Source organism: Bos indicus, chromosome 1 (genome assembly GCF_029378745.1).
Source record: "Bos indicus isolate NIAB-ARS_2022 breed Sahiwal x Tharparkar chromosome 1, NIAB-ARS_B.indTharparkar_mat_pri_1.0, whole genome shotgun sequence".
NCBI classification, from domain to species: Eukaryota; Metazoa; Chordata; class Mammalia; order Artiodactyla; family Bovidae; genus Bos; species Bos indicus.
The window spans coordinates 126,412,342-126,434,802 of record NC_091760.1 but is presented as its reverse complement, the minus strand read 5'-3'; the positions used below and the strand labels follow the sequence as shown (position 1 = coordinate 126,434,802).

The following is a 22,461-nucleotide window of genomic DNA, read 5'->3' as shown; positions in this document are numbered from 1 at the left end:
GAGCTGAGACCCAAATAGTGACAAGGAGTCAGAGCTCTGCTGTCCAGCACAGGAGAAACTGAAGCTCTTGAAATGTGGCTGATGCCACAGGTTGAAATGATAATATTTTGGATATAGTGGGTTAAACCAAATATATCACTAAATTTAATTTCACCTGATTTTTTTTTTACCCTTTTAAGTGGCTTTTAGAAAATTACCTATATGGTTTGTGTTGTATCTCTGTTAGCACTGATCTAGAAAGTTAATTCAGTTTCAGGTTTTTCCAGAGTAGCACGTACCCTGCAAGGATCCTAATGGATCGGAGATGTTATAAGTTCTTAAGAGTTTGAGCTAATATAACCTTAGCTAAAATGTACTGAATTCTCACACCACTGTGAAATAAGGAATATTCCCAACTCGATTTTATAGATGGGGAAATGGAGGTCTACAGGGGCCAAGTATCGTCCTAAGATGATAAGACAAGGAAATCATGGCACGAGAAGTCAGACCAGTCTGGTCTGAAGATGCCGGGGACCAGGAGCTGCAGTGAGAGGAGGCAGGAGTTTAGAGCAGGCTTCGGGTAGGGGCCATCGCGGGCTCTTCGGTGGCCTCCCGGGTCCTGAAGTGTGGGTCCCCAGCACCCCATCGCCATTCCACGGTCCTGCCGGCTTCCCTCCTGGCCCAGGCCGAGGCACCAACCTCCCGGATCCTCAGGCCAGCACCACCGCCAGAGCCTGCGTCCTCGCAAGACCCACTTGCCCCGCGTCCCCCAGTTCCCGGGCTTCCCCGGGCGCCGATGCCCCTCGCCAGACGCGCAGCGGCCGCCCCCTCCTCTGCCCCCTGGCGACCACTCCCCGCGCACACTCAGAGAGCACCCTGCATCCCTGCGGCTGCTCGGAATATATTTCTGATCCCGTGTCGGCCCTGCAGGAATTCCTGCAAAAAATGCAGCGAGAGCCGATCCCGCCCCCCTCCCCCTCCGTATCTCCCGGGTCCATTCCGCCTGCTGTGGTTCTGAGAGTGGCCTTTCTGGGCACCTTTACCGCTCGGGGGTCATCTCGCCATCTGGAGTGACCAGCGTGTCTGAGTTTGGTGTATGTATATGCATCTAGAGCTCTTTAGATACCAGTCTCTGGAAGGGCAAGATCCCCACTCCCCCACCCCCAACTGGGGAGGTTGGGGGGGGGGGCGGGGGAGGGGTTCAGCTTTTTCGTCCCGGTCGTCAGGAACTTCAGACTGAGACAGCACAAGGTCGCCTGAATGTGCAGCCACCCAGCTCCTGGCCGCAGCGGGGACAGTGGGGCAAGCGTTCCAGACCTCCTACCATCAGGCTGGGAGCTAAGACGCCCAAACACCTGGGCAGCGATTCCAGGTGCGGCCTCCTCATTTTACTGCAGGGCACTTGTTTCCTCTTGGGGTCTCTTAGGAGGGTTTGTGAATAGTCACCAGCACTTGGGGTGGGGGGGGGATGGAAGGGTGGAGCCAAGTACCTCTGAGGCTTGACAGGTGTCAGAACTATTTACGGCATTAAACAGCGAGGAAGGGGAGGGAAAGGTTTAGTTTTTAAAGTACCCTGCTATTCATAGCACGAGTCCCAGGTTGTTATATGTCCAGGAAGAAAGCAAGAACTTCATCTTCACCAGACCTGAGTCTGACTTACAGGATGGCTGTGACTCATCCTTCCAAGACACTCCCCCCAGCCACCAAGGAGCAAATGATGGCTCTGGGGCCGAAATGATTCTGTGAACCAGTCAGATGGAGAGAGTTTGGAACTGCCACCTGTGCTGAGAAAAGCCCTCAACTTTTCCTTTTTAAGTACTCTCTTTACATTCATTTTAGAGGGATGCCAGCTGCATAAAAACATTGAAGTCAGGTGCCATGATTTATACCACTTGCCCTGGATTTCCTATATTCCTGTGATAAGTAGATGCCTATAAATGAACAAGCTTTACAACTGACAAGACATAGATAACATCAGAGGTCAAAATGAGGGGCTTCCAATAGAATTTTATATCTGCCAGTTTTTATGTTTGACCTTTTCCTAGGATATAAAAGTAACACAAAGAAAACACCGTAACCCAAAAGAAAAATTCAGCTGAAAACCAAAAAATCAAACCAAAACAAACAAGAGAAAATGAGGACATGCATCTTTTTCTTACTTTATACAAAAGATAGTATCACAATCTTCTTATGGTTGGTGTATTATACATATATATCTGTAGAAATATTCATTTCCTTTAATGCATTTCTTTTTGCAGTTTTTGAAATTTCTGTGTAACTAAAATAAGAATATGAAAGAATTCTAAACTGATATTTATAGATTACCACCAAAACAGATTTATACAGGGTAAAGATGAAAGAATACAGTGAACCATTGAATTAAGAGCAGGAGTAAAAACTCACTCAGAGCACCTTTATTAGAGCACTTGCTCTAATTACAGAGCACCTTTAATAATAACGCAGCTCTTAGAGAGTTACATTTAGGCACTGATAGGTACTGATAGGCACTCACATGACTTCTCTCTACCTCTCAGTTTTCTACATATATTTTTCACTATTATATAGGCTCAAGGTAGAAATTATGTGAGGAGGCAGAATATGGGACATCGTTTATTAATCCTATGATTTTAAGTAATAAGTACTTATTATTCTATCTGCAAAGGTCCCCAAGTTTCTTAAATCCTATCTTATTTTAGGAATTCCTTCAGCTCTTGAAAAAAGTATTGGAGATCAGAAACTGAGAGTGGACTCCCCAGAAAGGAAAGAAACTACTTACAAATCCTTCAAAAGTCATGTCATCACTCAGCTATTAAAACAAAACAAACAAACAAACAAAAATGCCATTTGCAGCAACATGGATGGACCTGAAGATTGTCATACTGAGTGAAGGAAGTTAGAGAAAAACAGATATCATATAAAATTGCTTATATATGGAATCTTAAAAAATGGTACAAATTGACTTATTTTCACAACAGAAATAGAGTCACAGATATAAAAAGCAGCTTATGGTTCCTAGCAGGGAAAGTGGGGGGAGGGATGAACTGAGAGATTAGGACTGACATATAAACCCTACTATACATAAAATAGGACTTCCCAGGTGGCTCAGATGGTAAAGTGTCTGTCTACAATACGGGAGACCTGGGTTCAGTCCCTGGGTTGGGAAGATCCCCTGGAGAAGGAAATGGCAATCCACTCCAGTACTATTGCCTGGAAAATACCATGGACAGAGGAGCCTGGTAGGCTACAGTCCATGGGGTCACAAAGAGTCAGACATGACTGAGTGTCTTCACTTTCTTTCACATACATAAAATAGAAAACTAAAAATGTCCTGCAGGATAGCACAGGGAACTCTACTCAATACTCTGCAATGACTTATATGGGAAAATAATCTAAAAAGAGAAAAGTGAAAGCCGCTTAGTCATGTCCTACTCTTTGGGACCCCATAGACTGCAGTCCATGGAATATTCCAGGCCAGAACACTGGAGTGGGTAGCTGTTCCCTTCTCCAGGGGATCTTCCTCACCCAGGGATCAAACCCAGGTCTCCCACATTGCAGGCAGATTCTTCACCAGCTGAGCCACCAAGGAAACCCAAGAATACTGGAGTGGGTCGTCTTTCCCTTCTCCAGGGGATCTTCCTGACCCAGGAATCGAACCAGAGTCTCCTGCATTGCAGGTGGATTCTTTACCAGTAAGCTACCAGGGAAAGCCCCCAAAAGAGAGGATATATGTATATGTATAAAAGATTCCAAGGGCCTACTGTATGATACTCAATATTTTGTAATAACCTATAAGGAAAAAGAACCCGAATATATATATATATATATATATATATATACCCTTTCACACACACATATATATAAATATAAACCATACACCTGAAACTAACATAGCACTACAAATCAACTATATTCCAAAAAAAATTTTTTTAAGTCTTTTCATATCTATGTGCAGAATTTCCTTTGCACAGATTTTGAGTAGGTGTTGTATCAGTTACTACGCTCTGTTCCTCTCTTTTTTCTCTGGTCTTCCGATTGAGCATGTTACACCTTTTGTAATTGTCCCACCGTTCTCGTTTATTCTGTTCCGTTCTTTCCCCAGTCTTTTTTCTCTTTACTTTTCAATTTGGGAAGTTTCTTCTGATACGTCCTCAAGTTCCTTGATCCTTTCTTCAACAGTGTCTAGTCTATTAATGAGTTCATCAAGGGCATTCTTCATTTCTATCACCATGTTTTTGATGTTTAGCATTTATTTTTGATTCTTTTTTAGAATTTCCATCTCTTTGTTTGCAATCTCTTTGTTTTGCATGGTGGTGGTGGTTTAGTCCCTAAGTCATGTCCGACTCTTGCGATTCCAGAGAGATCACACTGTAGTGATCTATCCTGGAGTGTGGCCCACCAGGTCCCTCTGTCCATGGGATTCTCCAGGCAAGAATACTGGAGTGGTTTGCCATTTCCTTCTCCAGGGGATCTTCCGACCCAGGAATTGAACCTGGGGTCTCCTGCATTGCAGGCAGATGATTTATCAGCTGAGCTATGAGGGAAACCCTCTGTTCTTGCTTGTTATCTACTTATTCCATTAGAGTCTCTAGCATTGTTGTTCTAAATTCTTAGTCTGATAATCCCAACAGCCCTGCCCTGAATCTAGTTTTGTTGCTTGCTCTGTCTCTTCAAACTATGGTTTGACCTTTTAGTAGCCTTGTAGTTTTTTATTTAAAGCTAGACATGATATGTATCAGGAAAAGGAACCCAGTATTTCTTCCTATAGAGGTTTTTGCTGGATTTCTGTGGATTCCTAACATGGCAAGTTGTAATTCTTTGCATCCACCTGTCTGGGTGTCTAACTTTGAGGACAGTGGTTTGCTCTGTGATCTCACTTCTCTTGATCCAAGAAGAATTGGTGATCTTCTGGGTGTCATCCGAGTTTTAGTTGCTGTTAGGATGGAGTGACAATTTGTAAGCTTCTTATATGCCAGACCAGAAACTGAAGTCCTCAGTCAATATTGTCTAGTTGCAGGAAATGGAAACTTTCTGGCTAACTTAAGGAGGGAAAAAAAATAAGAAGAATAAAAGAAGTAATTTACTGAAGGCTCTGGGTGGCTCAGAGAATCACATGAAGTCATATGCAAACAAGTTATGACAAGTACAGAGTCCAGAGATGCTCTGGGCTTGCAGGCCTGCCTTAGGTCACATGCTCCACGCTTCACAGTCAGGGGGAGCACTCTCCCAAAGTGAGTGGGATGGATTCTTCCTGAAAGGAAATTTAGGGTAAAAGGAGCAGGGGGTGCATTACAGGGATAGAAGGAAACCGAGAAAAAGAGAAAACCAAGCAACTGCTCAAGTTCTGGTTCACTTCTGATGCCTGCCACTGGGACTCTTGTTTTTAGTGCGAAGTTGTGTCCGACTCTTGTGACCCCATGGACTGTTTGTCTTTGGGGTTTCTTTGTCTGTGGGATTTCCCAGGCAAGACTACGAGAGTAGTTGCCATTTCCTTCTCCTGGGTATCTTCTCAACCGAAGAGTCGAACCCAAGTGTCCTGCATTGCAAATGGATTTTTTTTTTTTAACTGCTAAGCTGCCAAGAAAGCCCCTTCCACTGTGTAGGAGGACCGCAATTAATTTTTTAGATTTGAGACTCTTGAAATTCCTTTCCAATGTTATAATTTTGTACATTCTTTATACATAATGGATTTTTGGTTCTTAGGGGCTGGTTCTCAATATGAAACTATATAAACTCTGCTGATACATAGGAATGTCACATTATTTATTAGTTGTGTTATTTTAGACTTCTTTTACTTGATTTTGTGTTCTAAGTATCATGTTATATATCCCTTTGTCTATTTAGAGTCAACATTAGAGGAAAGAAATCATAGGTAATCCTCTTCCTAATGTTCCTTTTTTCCTTTGAAACAGAACCAAATTCTTTGAAGAGATTTCTGTCTCTTGCCTGATTCAGAATCTGCTGTGCCTTCCAAGGAGAATTAAATGTGAAAAATCAGGGGCCTAATTCAATTTGTGACCCCATGGACAGCAAGATTGCTGGGAGAAATATCAATAACCAGGCTTCCCTGTCCATCACCAACTCCTGGAGCCTACTTGAACTCATGTCTATCGAGTCAGTGATGCCATCCAACCATCTCAGCCTCTGTTGTCCCCTTCTCCTCCCACCTTCAATCTTTCTCAGCATAAGGGCTTTTTCCAATGAGTCAGTTCTTCGCATCAGGTGGCCAAAGTATTGGAGTTTCAGCTTCAGCATCAGTCCTTCCAATGAATATTCAGGTCTGATTTCCTTTAGGATGCACTGGTTAGATCTCCTTGTAGTCCAAGGGACTCTCAAGAGTCTTCCCCAACATCACAGTTCAAAAGTACCAATTCTTCGGCACTCAGCTTTCCTTATAGTCCAACTCTCACATCCATATATGACCACTGGAAAAACTATAGCTTTGACTACATGCACCCTTGTTGGCAAAGTAGTGTCTATGCTCTTTTGAATATACTGTCTAAGTTGGTCATAGCTTATCTTCCAAAGAGTAAGCATCTTTTAATTTCAGGGTTACAGTCACAATCTGCAGTGATTTTGGAGCCCAAAATAAAGTCTCTCACTGTTTCCATTGTTTCCTCATCTATTTGCCATGAAGTGATGGGACTGGATGCCATGACCTTCGTTTTCTGAATGTTAAGTTTTAAGCCAACATTTTCACTCTCCTCTTTCACTTTCATCAAGAGGCTCTTTAGTTCTTCTTCCCTTTCTGCCATAAGGGTGGTGTCATCTGTATATCTGAGGTTATTGATATTTCTCCCAGCAATCTTGATTCCAGATTGTGCTTCATCCAGCGTGGCATTTGCATGATGTACTGTGCATATAAGTTAAATAAGCAATGACAATATACAGCCTTGATGTGCTCGTTTCCCAATTTGGAACCAGTCTGTTGTTCCATGTCCAGTTCTAACTGTTGCTTCTTGATCTGCATACAGATTTCTTAGGAGGTAGGTCAGGTGGTCTGGGATTCCCATCTCTTTCAGAATTTTCCAGTTTGTTGTGATCCACACAAACTTTATTGACTTTGGCATAGTCAATAAAGCAGAAGTAGATGTTTTTCTAGAACTCTCTTACTTTTTTGATGATACAACAGATGTTGGCAATTTGATTTCTGGTTCCCCTGCCTTTTCTAAAACCAGCTTGAACATCTGGAAGTTTTTGGTTCACATACTGTTGAAGCCTGGCTTGGAGAATTTTGAGCATTATTTTGCTAGGATGTGAGATGAGTGCAATTGTGCAGTAGTTTGAACATTCTTGGGCATTGCCCCTCTTTGGGGTTGGAATGAAAACTGACCTTTTCCAGTCCTGTAGCCATTGATGAGTTTTGCAAATTTGCTGGCATATTGAGTGCATGATTTTTACAGCATTATCTTTTAGGATTTTAAATAGCTCAACTGGAATTCTATCACCTCCACTAGCTTTGTTCATAGTGATGCTTCCTAAGGCTCACTTGACTTTGCATTCCAGGTTGTCTGGCTCTAGGTGAGTGATCACACCTTCATGGTTATCTGGGTCATGATGATCTTTTTTGTATAGTTCTGTGTTTTCTTGCAACCTCTTCTTAATATCTTCTGCTTCCATTAGGTCCATACCATTTCTGTCCTTTATTGAGCCCATCTTTGCTTAAAATGTTCCTTTGGTATCTCTAATTTTCTTGAAGAGATCTCCAGTCTTTCCCATTCTATTTTTTTCCTCTATTTGTTTGCACTGATCATAGAGGAAAGCTTTCTTATCTCTCCTTGCTATTCTTCGGAACTCTGCATTCAAATGGGTATATCTTTCCTTTTCTCCTTTGCCTTTAGCTTCTCTTCTTTTCTCAGCTACTTGTAAGTCTTCCTTAGACAACCATTTTGGCTTTTTGCATTTCTTTTTCTTGGGGATGGTCTTGATCACTGCCTCCTTTACAAAGTCATGAAACTCCTTCCATAGTTCTTCAGGCACTCTGTCTATCAGATCTAATCCCTTGAATGTATTTGTCATTTCCACTGTATAATTGTAAGGCATTTGATTTAGGTCATATCTGAATTGTCTAATGGTTTTCCCTACTTTCTTCAATTTAAGTCTGACTTTGGCAATAAGGAGTTCATAATCTGAGCCACAGTCAGCCCCTGGACCTGTTTTTGCTGACTGTATAGAGCGTCTCCATCTCTGGCTGAAAAGATATAATCAATCTGATTTCAGTATTGACCATCTGGTGATGGTCAACTGGAGGGGCCTAATTGGCTACTTGCTAATGAATGGTTTGGGGAATAAAGAGCTATGATTTCCTATTTACAGCAGTACTGATCGCCATCTTTTTCTGCATAGCTAGTTTATCAGTTTGGAATCAGTTTCAGACAACAGAATCCACTCAACAGTTGGGGCTGAAGGGGATTTGTTAACAGGCATTGGTTGTCTTAGTCACCCACTGGAAGGATTGGAGGAGTAGGCTCAAAGTTGAGCTTTCTGGAATAAGAATTACAATGCCTCTGCTGTGAGTCAGAGTTCACAGGAAGTGGCAGGCTCAAGCTGCTAAACAGTACACCATAAAGTATACTGTTGTGGATGGCCTGCAGTGACACTTCGAGAAAACTGACATCAGATAGCAATAGGGGAAGAGAAGTTAGCAAAGGAGATTATGAAAGAGTAGCTAGAGCTTGAAGGACATCCAGGGAGTATGGGTCACAGAGGCTGAGGGAAGAGCTTCTGCAGAAGGGAGTGGAAAAGAGGATCTAAGAAATGTCCCGTCTAAGAAGGGGCAATAAAGGGGTGGTTGGAAATCTTGCAAGAACCATTCTAGTGAGATTAATGAAGCCTGAATGCAGTGGGTGAAGGAGCGAGTGGGAGGTATGAAAACAAAGACAAGTGTACACCACTCTTGCAAAAAGCCTGACTGTGAAGGAGAAGAAAGAGTGGGGTGGCTGTCAGAGTGTGACATAGTGGGAAGAGGGTGACTCCTTTTTTAGAAGATGGGAGAAACTAGTAGCACATTTTAAAATGTTTATGAGGAGAATCCTATCGAGTAGAAGTAGTTCAACACACGGAAGAATAATGTGCAATAGATGGAGTGTGGTTCTTAAAGAGATGGGAAGGGTAGGATGAGAGATTTGAGGAGACAGTAGAAGTAGGAGGATCAAAGAAATGAAATGCCTGCAATGGAGAGCAGGAGGGTCACTGGGCAGCCCTGAGTCCTTATATGGAAATCTGTACATTAAGAATGACAAATTTCAAATATCTAAGATACAGATGTATCTTAGAGGTGGTGAAGGACTCCAGGAGATGGTGAAGGACAGAGAAGCCTGGCGTGCTGCAGTTCATGGATCATAAAGAGTCAGACATGACTGAGCAGCTGAATACAATAAAAAGATACAGATTCTAAAATGCTGGACTGGCTGAGTGAAGGTGGGATGGGAGCTGTTCAAATCCTATCCATATATAACTGGGACACTAGAAGACCTTCGGAGAAGGCAATGGCACCCCACTCCAGTACTCTTGCCTGGAAAATCCCATGGACGGAGGAGCCTGGTAGGCTGCAGTCCATGGGGTCGCTAGAGTCGGAGTGACTTCTCTTTCACTTTTCACTCTCATGCATTGGAGAAAGAAATGGCAATCCACTCCAGTGTTCTTGCCTGGAGAATCCCAGGGACGGGGAAGCCTGGTGGGCTGCCACCTATGAGGTCGCACAGAGTTGGACATGACTGAAGCGACTTAGCAGCAGCAGTAGCAGCAGCAGAAGACCTTATGGATCAGTTGTTTCTGATTACATACAGTGAATACAACTTAAACTGGGTTGTAAAATGAAGGAACTGTATTAACTTAAAAGGAAAAGTTAAAAATTGTGTAGACTTCAGGCATAGGTTGATCAAGGCTCCCTTTGTGATTTACTCTATTCAGGCGCACTCCATGTGCTGGCTTTGCTCTTATTCTGGCTTCCCTCAGGGTTACACTTGGACTGCTAGCAGCAGTCAGGGTTGAAGACTCCAGAAAAAATTGGAACCATGAAGAAAGAGTGGAGAGGGAAGAGGAAAAACACCAGCCTTCTTCCACTGTTTCTTCTTCTCTTGGCAGAACCTAACAAAAGCCAGAGGGAAGGGGGCACAGAATCACAGAACAAACGAGCGGAAGGATAGGGAAATGGGTCTGTAGGCAAACAGGCAGATATATCTGGCACAGGCCCAAGAGATGTGTACATGCGTGCTAAGTCACTTCAGTCATGGCCGACTCTTTGCAGCCCTGTGAACTGTAGCCCGCCAGGCTCCTCTGTCCATGGAATTCTCCAGGCAAGAATACTGGAATGGGTTGCCATGCCCTCTTCCAGGGGATCTTCCCAACTCAGGATCAAACCCATGTCTCTTGTATCTCCTGCATTGGCAGCCAGGTTCTTTACCACTAGTGCCACCTGGGAAGCCCTGGCTCAAGAGGTATTGAACAGCAAAAATAGAGTGACCTTGGAGCAAGGCATTCAGAGCTCCTCCCAGCACACAGAACCTGAGGAACCCACAACCAGCTCATGGAGGACCTGGCCTCCAGTCCTGGGAGGTGATGACTGTCAGGTATTGCTGGGACAGTATGTTATTAGAAGTGGTATGACACTGTGAGTGCGAGTTTGCCTCTCAGTGATCCAATTCTTCTCTGCCTACAGTTAGTCAGGGCGTAGCTGAACGAATCACTGAGAGGCATTCATATCACATGGAGATCCTGGGTGCTGGAAGCCAGCTGCAGTTCTAAGCCAGGACTTGGGGCTGATTTTAGGAAAGGGGGCAAGCACACTTAGATTATACAGTTGTATTACATAAGCCAAGAATACATGGAAAGAAGAGGGTAGGCTAGCCAGCCATATGCTGGGCTGTGGTTGCTATCATTTGGGTCTGCTGGCATGTATTTTCCTCCTTCCTTCTGTAACCAGCTGCTTCAGAACTTGGATAGGAACCCTGCGTGGGTAAGACACTCAGCTTGGGCATGTGCTTTACACAGTGCCAGCTTGGGCACGTGCTTTACACAGTGCCCATCAGCCCAAACCTTCAGTCTCCCCTTGTCCTTGTCCTCATGCTCCCTCCGAGTTAGGATTACAGAGGTATGCCTGTGCACCAGAGGGCCAAGGGGATGGATGATGAGGTGGACAGCTGTTGTTGTTATCTGCCCATCACCCCTTCCTTTGGGGAACTGAACTTTCCCCTCCTTGTAGTCCTGGAAAGGGCTGTAGATCACAAGCGCCGGTACCCTATTACCTTAGAGGAGTCCATGTGACCTGGGCTAGGTTAAGCCAATCAGTACTCCCTCCCAGGAATGTGAGTTGGGAACAGATACAACAGGGCCAGAGAGCAGCTGAAGTTGGCTCTCTCTCCCTGGAGAGCTGCTGGCTGGGGGCAGGAGCTCCCGGCTGGGATCTTAAGCTCTGTCCTGTTCTTTGTCCTTCTTGAGGTCTGGCTGGTCAGCTTTGTGCATTCTGGGAATCCCTCAGTCCTGAGAGGAGAATTTTCTGTTCCTAATAACCAAAAACCCCTACCTGAAACAGGAGTCAACATGATTTAAGGACTTTACAATCTCAGAGCTTGAGAACTGAAGTTGGGTCTCCCTTGCTAGTATTATTTGGGATGGAGATGATGCAAAGTCAAACACATCACAGGGTTCTGGGACAGGTTGCATTGGCATAGAAATCCATGGACTACATGTGCCCTTGAAAAATAGTGAGGTGTAAGGAAAAGCTTCATTACTTGGATTATGTATTTTCTTAGACAATATGGCTTCAAAATAACTCGTGAATTTTTTCATCTAACTCAAATTGTAACACACTAGAGGTGACATCCCGGGTAGTCCAGTGATGCTTGTTTCCAATGCAGGGGGCCCGGGTTCAATCCCTGGTCAGGGAACTAGACACATGCTGCAATGAAGACTTGAAATGCCACAACTAAAAGATACCACATGCTGCAACTGAGACCCAATGCAGCCAAAATAAATAAATAAATCTTTTAATTAAAAAAAAGTAATATACTAAGAGTGCTTCTTTAGGACAAACTACCATTTTCCCATCTGCCTGTTCATTTCTATAAAAAGGATAATGTCTTTTCTTATGTTTATTAGTGCCATTGTTGTTGTTTAGTTGCTAAGTTGTGGCCAACTCTTTGCGACCCCATGGACTATATAGTCCACCAGGCTCCTGCATCCATGGGATTTTCCAGGCAAGAATCCTGGAGTGGGTTACCATTTCCTTCTCCATATTAGGGTCATACATGCCATGAATTTAGGAATGTTTGCTGAAGGTTGTCTTCTGAACATACAGAGAATGTACAAATGCAGTCCTAAACATGATGCTTACAAATAATTTATTCTTAATACATTTGTTTTTCAGCAAAAAATGCATAGTTATTTATACAGATTTTCATATTCAAGATCATAGGGAACAAACGTCTCAAGAAACTGAAATCATGGCGAATTATACAACAAACATGACTCATTTTTGTTCAGCTACATGCACAGAACTGACAAAGTGATAGCTATTTCTATGGACTATTTTTGCTTAATGTATCAGGTCATATGGGATTATGATTAAATAATGCTTTTCTGGGAGAATTCACCAACGATTTGAAACCATACTGTAGTCCCTGTTCACACACCCTGAGAAAGCCTCGCCAGCTAGCTAAACACAGCTGTTTAGGATGTAGGTGGTGACTGGAGTTAAGGTCGCTTAAGAAGAATTAATTGAACAAGCAGTGGAAAAACATTATTCAGTGTCTTTTTTCATGCCTGCATTTTCCGTTACTCTCCCCTTCCTCCATTAACACCATTAAATGAACTTAAAAAATACTGACACCAGGAGGTCTCTGTTTGGTCACTGGTAAATCCTCTCTGCCTCTGACCTGAGGGGGAAATGTGTACGGCCCTTCGATTAATGACTGCAGATGGGGACCTGCGGGTTGTGCATCCTTGTAAATTTGAGTGCAGTCATTGTACTTAAAGCCTACTTTAGAAATGGATGAACCTCCTAAGGCAGATGGTTTGAGAAGGCCTAAATACACATGGAATCCTTTTAGAAACCTTTTGTCTTCAAGGCTGGGTTTGTGGCAAGTGGAGGCTTTGAGGGTGGTGGACACAGTCTGGGAGAAGGCTGAAATGGACAGAGCTCAGAGCTAGCACGTGCTTTATTTAGAGAGAAGAGTGGGCACGGTATCCTCCCCTATCCCTGAAATAGAGCCTTTTCCTGGATGGCATGAGGCTTTATTCTTCTTTCTGCTCCAGAGAAACCAGGAGCGGAGTGTCCAGGGCTGCACGTTTTCCTGGCTATGTTATCCACAAGCCTACTACGTTTGATGATTGAACCCTCATCAACGTGAACTGGGCCTCATTTCTGTATTGCCTTGGTCTTCAGTTGCTTAGTTTTGCTCATAGCCTCCATAGAAGGAAACAAACCTGGTAGAAAAGTGGACCATCTGTTGGTCCAGCTTTGTTGGAAGAGTGCATTTAATGACATTTCTAACTATAATAGAATTTTGAAAAGACTTAAATGCAGCCTAGTGACACACCTATAACATAGCTGACCTGTTTTCTTCTGTTTTAGAAAATGATTTTTATCCATCTTTAAACTATACACTATTTACATGTTTCAAGACCTCCTAGGTCTTTATCATTTGGGTAAGAGCTCCAGGTGATTAAATTCCCAGGACAAAGATGAGGCTTTCCAAAAAGCGCTGGTTCTCATCTGTGTGCTAAGGCCAGTTTTTACAAACAAATTGCTATTATAAACATTTAAATATAAAATTAGAATACTTCTCTAAAAATTTTGCCTATTAATTTTCATTTTTGCATCCAGCATACTACAAACAGATCATGCTATCTAACTAGAGATTGACCTAAAAGAAGAAATAAAATCAATGTGTCCCTGTTCTTCATCTGGAAACAAGGGTTATTTACACGGGGTCCTTTCTCAAGGTTGTGGTGAGCTGTGAGGAGAAGGGCCGTTTCTTCAGGATGGTTAAAAAACCATCCGAAGACACCCCCCACCCCCGACTCCTGCTTGAGTGCTTATTGCATATTTTAGGTGGAGTATAAGGCATGAGAAAGGTGGCCAGCCACTTTTACACATTCGAGAATAATGTTACACATTCAAGAAATGCCATGTTTGGAACAGCTTTCAGAGATTGTTCAAGAACAAAAAATATTGAAGGTCGTGCATTTAGAAGCTTCTGCATTTAGAAGCATAGTACATTGGAAACATTTTCAAAAGCTCAAACCCAAAGCTGTGTTTCACTGAGTTAAACAGTCAATATGTGAGCATTTCTGCTGCATCTAGGTATGTGTTCAGAGCTTTAAAAAGTCACATCCTGCCACAATTAACAGCCAAATCAGCATTCTTGGCCTCTAACCTATAAATAAACACTCTAATTCTGCAACTCACTGACAGACTCTGAAGAAGCTGTTTGGGAACAAAAAGTCCACAAACTGGTTAGAAATCTGCAAACCAGAAATGCAATTCATTTGTCCCTTTTCTAATGACGACAAAAATTTGCAATGGCTTTTGGAATAGTGACTAAGAAGAGTGGACATCTATTTTCACAAGTAAGAAACAGTTATTCATAATATTGAAGGATAAACTCTTCCGTAGGAAGACATGCAGATTATCACAACACAGTACAGCAGTACTAAGCTTCCACCAATGATTGTTTCCTTTTTCAGTGTGTCTAGACTCGTTCGCTTTCTGTTAGATATATGTCAGAGAGTATTGGCAGTCCTTCAAGAAAATGATTCAAAAGGTGATTAAAAATTGGCTGGTGCTATCCCCTCATGCCTTTCTGCCTTATGTCCTAATTTTATGGAGACAAATTAAAGACACGAAGCCACGGTTACATGTGCTACTTAAAATATACCGAGGTGCTTGTGCTCAGGTCAAAACCTACAGGATGTGGTCAGACTGACAAACAGAATTCTTCATCTGTCTATATGAGCACGAACGCCCTGGGAATGCACATGCTTTTCTAGGGACAAAATGTAAAACTCAGGCAAAACTGTCCGTAATTAAACTTGTCCCATTCTGACTGTGTGAATCGAATCCTCCTCATTCTTCCTTTCCCATGCTTCTTCCTAGCTTTTTCACATCTGATATTTTTTTCTAGATAATTTTCCCCAGGTTAATTTTTTTCTGAAACAAGGTACATAGTTTACAACACACCTAAAGGAGGGGAAAAGCTAAAGAACATTAGTTAATCTTAGCTAATCTTTGGAGATATAAGCATTTAAGTTCACATTAAAAAAATTAATTACACTATCTATGAAATGCACACTTAATAATATCACAGTCTAGGCACTTTGGATGAATCTTACTTCATAGTGATATGAACACTATGAACCTTCCAAAAGTGATTGTTATTTATTAATTACCTTCATTAATTAGTAGTGATGACAAATTTTTCAATTCTTTGTGCATATGCTTTATCTCCCTTCACCTGGATTATTCATTAAACTTTCTAGTTATTTTTACCTATAATATTCACACAGACCTAGAATCAGAAAGAAAGAAAAGAAGGGAAGGAAGGAAGAAAACTAAAGAAAGAAAAAGAAAGAAATCAATTGTGGGTAAATTAAGATGTTAATTGAAATAAGATTCTATGTATTGTTCTTAGACTAATAGGAGAAAAGAACCAAACTCAGTGGCTTAGGACATTGTGCTTATGGCCAAGGTTAGAGTTGGGTCCCTGGTCAGAGGGTTTTTCCCAGTATTCCTACCTCTGTTTCACCAGCAGAGGGTAACCGCTGTAATGATATGGATTGTTCCTGGCCCAGCATCTTATATGCAGAAGGTGCTCAATGATCACTAAAGGCATTACATGAACAAAAAAATGAAAATCGGCTCACAGGACTCTCACAGAGTGAAATTAGCAACGGCAGACTTCAACAGGTGAACTTCAACAACTTCAACTCAAGAGGATAAAAAGTACTTAAGTGGTTAATAATAACATTTTGTTTACAACATTATAATCTAAATTCAAGGATGTGTGTGTGTGAAGTCACTTCAGTCATGTGCGACTCTGCGCCCTTATGGACTGTACTCAGCCAGGCTCCTCTGTCCGTGGGATTCTCCAGGCAAGTATACTGGTGTGGGTTGCCCGGCCCTCCTTCAGGGGATCTTCCTGACCCAGGGATTGAACTTGCGTCTCCTATGTCCCCTGTATTGCCAGGCAAGTTCTTTACCATTAGTGCTACCTGGGAAGCCCAAATTCAAGGACAGCCATCTCTAACCTTGCTGTTTTGTAATTATAAGGTAATCAATTAAAAGAGGAAAAAATATATTTCCAGTTAGTGTCAATATGCTTGGCCAGGCATCATCGCCATGTGAATTAGTAAACATAATTGAGCACACAACCATCCCCACATTCTGTCACCTTGGGGGGCCAATGGTATAACCCTGAAATGGAGACAACTCTACAGTATCTTTCTCCTACTAGAGTTTTGTGCATATTAAATCAAGTTGTGAAGAGATCTGAAGATTAAAATCCCTGCTAATTATTGCTGTTAGCTCTCAGATTCAGCACCAAATCAGAAAAAGTTACAGAAATCATCTCCATCCCCAGATTTTGCATTCTTCAGAATGATTCCCCTGCAGCAGTAAGATGAATTAGGTGAAATGGGTTTTGACTGCAATCACTTACAGGCAGGATTTATGAATGGAAACATGGGAAGGCCACTCTGGCCAGCTGTGAAGCCCCACACTTTCTTCCCGGGCTATTTATAGGAAGTATATGGCCGGGGGAAAGATCACGTTGATTTTTACAAGTCGCTCACGACATGACTGAAGAACTCACTTCCTCTCTCTGGGAAGGTCACCCTCCTCACCTGAAGGTGCAGACACAAGAGTGACAGGAAAGAAGGGGACCCCCTCCACCCTGGCCAATTAACTCAGCCTGAGTCAGTTCCAGAGGCCAACCCACGGGGTGACAGGCATGCAAGTCAAACACCCTCATTTCCCAGGCATGACTGCTCCTTGAGATGTCACCTAGATCATGACTAACAAGTAAAAATAAAATGCATTACATAATAGGGTTCAAAACTCTACTGCTGAAATAGGTTGCACAGAGATAAGGGAGTGCATTTTGACTTATTATTTGCGCTACATTTTGAACAGCTGAACACTATAAACTAAGACTGAATTTTAAAGGATGTAGCAACATGGAGAGTGTAAAAAAAACATTTTACATGAAAAAATATTTTACAAGCAATTATATTGTGATTGCCGTATTATCCCTGAAATATGTAATACACCTGGAGAGTTTCATGCAAATGTGGAGACTGAGTAAATACTGGCTGATTCTCAAAAATCATCTTTTACCTTGACTGAAATCTGATATCATTCAGCAAATAACATAAATAGTTTCACAAATCATCCCTTGGTCTTATGTAGTGTATAGGGTACCTATTGGAACACAAAGTAAAGCCAAACCACTGTTTTCCACCAGAATGTCCTTTGTCAATGCTGTCTGTGGTACATAAAAAACCAAAATGGAGTAGGAAAGGGAAAGTACGGGAAGGAAGAGACAAAGGGAACGAAAGTGAGACTTTACCCTGCAGAAACCTTCCAGGGGAAAAGTGTGTCATCTTACTGAGCTCATGCATCATAATCACTTGAAAATGATATGGGTATAATTTTATCCTTAAGTGGCCTCTGCTTAAGGACAAAGACACAGGGCAAGAAGAGAATTTTGTTTGAGAGCCTGGAAGATCGCCAACAAAAATTTAGAACAACAGATACGGGCTTAATTTCTCAAACTCATCGATATTTTTTAGAAGTCTGTCTCTAGAAAGTTTCTTCTGAAAAAGGAGATCACTATTTTACCAGGAAGACCCAAAATACTTCTCAACCTGTTCATCTAGCTTCCAAACCAACATTCTTTGGGGTTCTAGAAGAGACAGCAATGACATGCAAATGAGTTTGCCTGCAGAAATAGCCTGATTTCCACAACTGTCCTTGAACACACATTCCGAATGAAGTTACAGCTGAGTATTAACATCCGTGGCAGGCACACAACTCTCAGTCTCTGTAACATAACCTAACAGGAATCTCCTTGCACTTTGCCAAAGATGAGACACTGACACCTATCAGCAGACTTGCAAAGTGTATTCATGGTCCCATTAAGAGGTCCTAAGTCAAATACAGACATACATAAAGTTTATGTCTGTGTGCAGTTAACACATAAGGATATTGGTTCCTCCAGGGAGCTGTGCCGAACCTCTCTGATTACAAATACAGCAGCGATTAAAAGCATAAACAAAAACAGCAGTCTTGGCAGGAGCACCAGCCTACCAGTGCTGAGGTAAGTGTTCATCTACCTTCTGTGCTTGATCTAAATTATACTGTGAAGTCAAGACTTCCCCATTCAATGACTTATTTGGCTCTTCACCAAAAGGAATTGTCAGGAAGTGTGATAAGCATTTAAATCACCTCACTAGTTTGTGTTAATCTAGAGTTGCCATCTCAGGACCAGGATAGCATTTATGAGAACTATCTTAAGTAACACTGGCCAATGTGGTTGTCAGACAGGATCTCAGGAATGTGTTTCCCAAATTTTTCAATGACTTAGGGTGACTGCCGTTCATTTCCATTGTCTGGACCCAAATGAGACTTCAGTGCTTAACTAGGGAAAGGTCATCTTATTTAGCTTAAACTACAGCTCAAGTAACATACTCCTGACTTTTCATAACACAACTGCCACATTTATTCCTGAATACTATGATTTTAATTTTAAGCAAGGATAGATGGGCACAGTCACATTCTCCAGTGACTACATTAGGAACCACAGCTACAATAGTGGATTGGTTCCTTCTCCTTGTAGAGAAGGCAAATGTTCTGCATGTCCTGGTAAGCAACTTTCGGTCCTACCAAAAACAACCAGCACCATCTTCCTACCCTCCTGAGTGGAATGTTAAACCTTGATTTGCAATCAAGTAAGAAAAGCTTACTCCTACTGCTCTCCCCATGTAAGAAACCATTGATATTTTTGAGGACCAGTCATTTGGGCATTGCTTCAAAAGGCACATTTATTCCAGTGGCAATTTAAATCAGTAGAGAAGGAGAGAATAAGATTAAAAACAAAGCAAAAAAAAAAAAAAAATTCAGATGGGTTTTATGGAATACATTAAAGTAAACAGGAATCTGGGATCTATACAAACCATTTAGCTCCTTCTCAATAGTTTAACCAGAGTCCCTACAGTAGAATAATTCACAGTTGTATCATGACACACATAGGCCTCCAAAAAATACTGTGTAAAAAAAGTAGCTGAGAACTCTCAAGCAGCTTGCCCTGATGTCCAGTTCAAGTGTATGCAATGCAGAAGGGCTGCAAAATTCAAAACTACATGACAAAGAAAATTCAGTGCAGATCACAGGCTTTGATAAATTATGAAAAACCATTGTATATATTACTATTTAAATAACATCTGAGAAAACATTTTGAAATAATTAACATGTGTTCACAGTCCATGCATTTTCTAGCAGGTTAAACCCTGGGTTTGTGTCTCCTTGCTGATTTTCTACAAAGGTCTATTCCTCGACAAATCCAAGCATTCCTCAGAACCAAATGGAAGTACCCAGGGATTTCGTCTACTTACCCTCTTTACTCCATGCCTGACCTCACAAGTGTCACTTGCTATTACCTCTGGCGGAGAAGACGACTGGAAAATCGAACCGTTTGGGGTTTTAGTGGGGGTTTTATTCGCTGCCTTAGAAGAATCCCTGATGCCACAGACACCATCTGAATTTTCTCCAAGGACAAGAACCAGCTGCCCTATCCCTCCCATTTGCCCCACCTCCCTCTTCCAAAGCCCCAGGTGCGCTGAGACCCTCCTGCCTTGCTGGACTTTCCCCCTGTGGTTTCGCAGCACCCTCCTCAAGCAAAAAAGGAAACACGACAAAACTTCAAAACAAACCAACAACAGAAACTCCCAACAAACTGGTGGGCGAGCCGGCAGCCTCCCCCAAGGAGGAGGCTCACTTTTTACTGCAGAATTCGGCGTTGCTGAGGAACTTCTTGATGACCAGCCCCAGGCAGACGACCAGCAGCAGCATGTAGCCCACGGTGCCCAGGAAGGTGGGCGCGTCCGGTGGCTCCTTGAGGAACTGGCGCAGGCCCTCCTCAACGTAGTACACCTGATCGTAGATGCTGAGGAAGGTGAAAATGTGGAAGAGCTGGTGGCTGTGGCCGATGATGTCGAAGAGGCCCGGCTGGATGCGCTCGGGGATCTTGCTCACGTTGAAGAAGGCAGCCACCACCAGCCAGAAGTAGCGGCGGTAGAAGTGCACGAAGAGCGTGGGGTTCTCCCCGCGCAGGTCAAAGAGCCAGCTCTCCAGCATGATGGGGCAGGCCATGCTCAGCGGCATGATGAAGACGAAGGTGCGCAGCGCGAACGGGTAAGAGCACCAGTCGGTGCGGCTCTTGCAGCAGGCCACGGTGCAGGCCACCGCCAGCACGAAGGCCACGGGCAGCACGAGCGCGCGGTAGGCGGCGATGAGGCCCGTGCAGTCCACGTGCCAGCCCAGGCGCTGCTGCACGTACGGGGTCATCACCCGGGCGTCCAACAAGCTCAGGCCTGGCAACAGGTAGTAGTAGTAGGCCACGGTGCTCCCGAAGCCGTAGTAGCTGATGGACGCGTAGTCCAGGTAGAAGAAGGCGGCGCGCAGGCGCAGCGAGAGGCAGCTGAACACGTGCGCCGTGCAGCTCATGGCGAAGGTCAGCAGCACGCCCGACGCGTAGCACCACAGCGGCAGCAGCCACGGATGGTGGAAGGGCACGTCGCGGCCGCTCAGGAAAAAGAGGCGGCAGAACTTGCTCAGGAACAGCAGCAGCGGGATGAAGTGCGTCCAGAAGTTGAGCGTCTCATTGGTGGGCTTCAGCACCGAGGCCAGGCACTCCTGCGCCGTGCACGGCAGCCGCCGGTAGCCCGACAGGATGAAGCACTCCACGAAGTCGTCGGGCACCTCGTCCCAGCGCAGCAGCGGCTTGGCGGATGCCGGGGAGTCCCCGGAGGCCAAGGCGTGGGGACGCGAGGCGGCCTCCGAAGCCGCCGCGATCGTGCCAGGCGGGCCCTTTGTGCCCGCGCTCCGGAGCTGCAGGCGCCGCGGCATGGTGCCCAGGGCTTGGCTAGGACGCGCACCGGCGACCTCTGGCGCCGGCTCCGGCGCGCACGCCGGTCCCCGCCGGCCGCCGTCGGAGCCTTTGTGCGCGCGCCGGGGGCGTCGCTGCAGGTTCAGGAGAAGACCAGAGCCTCTGAACAACCGTTCCTAAAAAATAAAGAAATAAATACAAATAATCACCGATCTCAAGCCGCGTACCAACCGGCAGGAGTCCGCGGGGCACGGCGGCCCCTTCGCCAGGCTCCCCGCTACCGGCTCGCGGCCGCCCGCGCTGCGGCAGCGGCGGCGGCGCGACTGACTGCGGCGGCAGCGGCGCTGCTGCGGTGACTGGGCATCGCGCGGTGCGGGCGCAGACGCCGCCGCCCCCGGCTCGGGAGGCGGGGATGGGGGGAGCGGAGGCGCTGGAGGGAGGGAGGGACGGGAGCACCGAGGCAGGGCGGGGGCCTCCCCGGCTAGTGTTTCGCGGCCGCCTCGGGGGATAGAGTTGTCCCCGGTCTCGAGTTCCGTACCATCCCTACCCTGCTCCTCGGGTCGCCGAAGCCCGAGCTGGCCCGTTAATGATTGATGCTGGGGCCAAAGGCTGCGCCAGCGACTCGGCGGCCCGCTCCGAGGGCGAGGGTCGGCTTCGGGATTCGAAACCCGACAGCCACGCGGGCGTTCGAGAGGACACTGGGGAGCCGCGTTCGCGGGGGGCGGGGAGCTGCGGCCGCAGAAGGCGGGGAAGAGGGTGAGGGGAGAGCGGCGCGCGAGTCCGAGCCGGGGCAGGGCGCAGGGATGCGCCGACCGTAATATCGGGAGCGGGCGGGGGCGCTCCGGCAATCTGGGGACTTTGAGGCCGCGTCTGGATCAGGCCGTGTCGTTGTCAGATACCTGGGACTGCTCCTCTCTTTGCGTGTGTGTGTGTGTGCGTGCGTGCGCGCGCGCGCGCGGTTCTCACTCTCAGCACCATGTCAAGCGTTAGTTTATCTCCTTTCGTCTAGCGGACTTATTCAGGTGCGTCACCAATCTCCTTTCGTCCTTGTCCGATTCAAACGAACGGCCCTCTAAACTGGCCTGTGGTCGTGATCACCAGCCCTCGGGGGTCGCAGCCCACCCGTGCTCCTGTGTCTTTAACTAGGAATCTTGTTTGGAGCCCAGAGTCCTACAACTCAGGGCGGGATGCTCAAACTCAGCATTTTAATGAAAAATTTCAGATGAAGACCAGGGGATTCGGAAAGCCTGTAATGATCTGAGAAATTTATTAAGAAGGGATTCCCAAGCAGAGCTGTGCCCGAGTCGCAAGGGCTGATTATAAGCAGTGGATGTTGATGACGGAAGACCTCAGGGAGGAGGTGCGTTCTAGCCCTAATTGA

At 44.8% G+C, this 22,461-nt stretch overlaps 1 protein-coding gene across 1 annotated transcript; it reads right to left on the bottom strand.

The window, feature by feature from the left end:
- Positions 1 to 10,806: 10,806 nt before the first annotated feature.
- On the bottom strand, positions 10,807 to 21,967 carry PAQR9 (progestin and adipoQ receptor family member 9). The gene is made up of 2 exons (XM_070793608.1): positions 21,619 to 21,967; positions 10,807 to 21,256 (listed from the first exon to the last, which is right to left on the bottom strand). Exons 1-2 carry the CDS (start codon positions 21,619 to 21,621, stop codon positions 19,967 to 19,969), a joined length of 1,293 nt encoding a protein of 430 aa, XP_070649709.1. The 5' UTR covers positions 21,622 to 21,967; the 3' UTR covers positions 10,807 to 19,966.
- Positions 21,968 to 22,461: the final 494 nt, after the last annotated feature.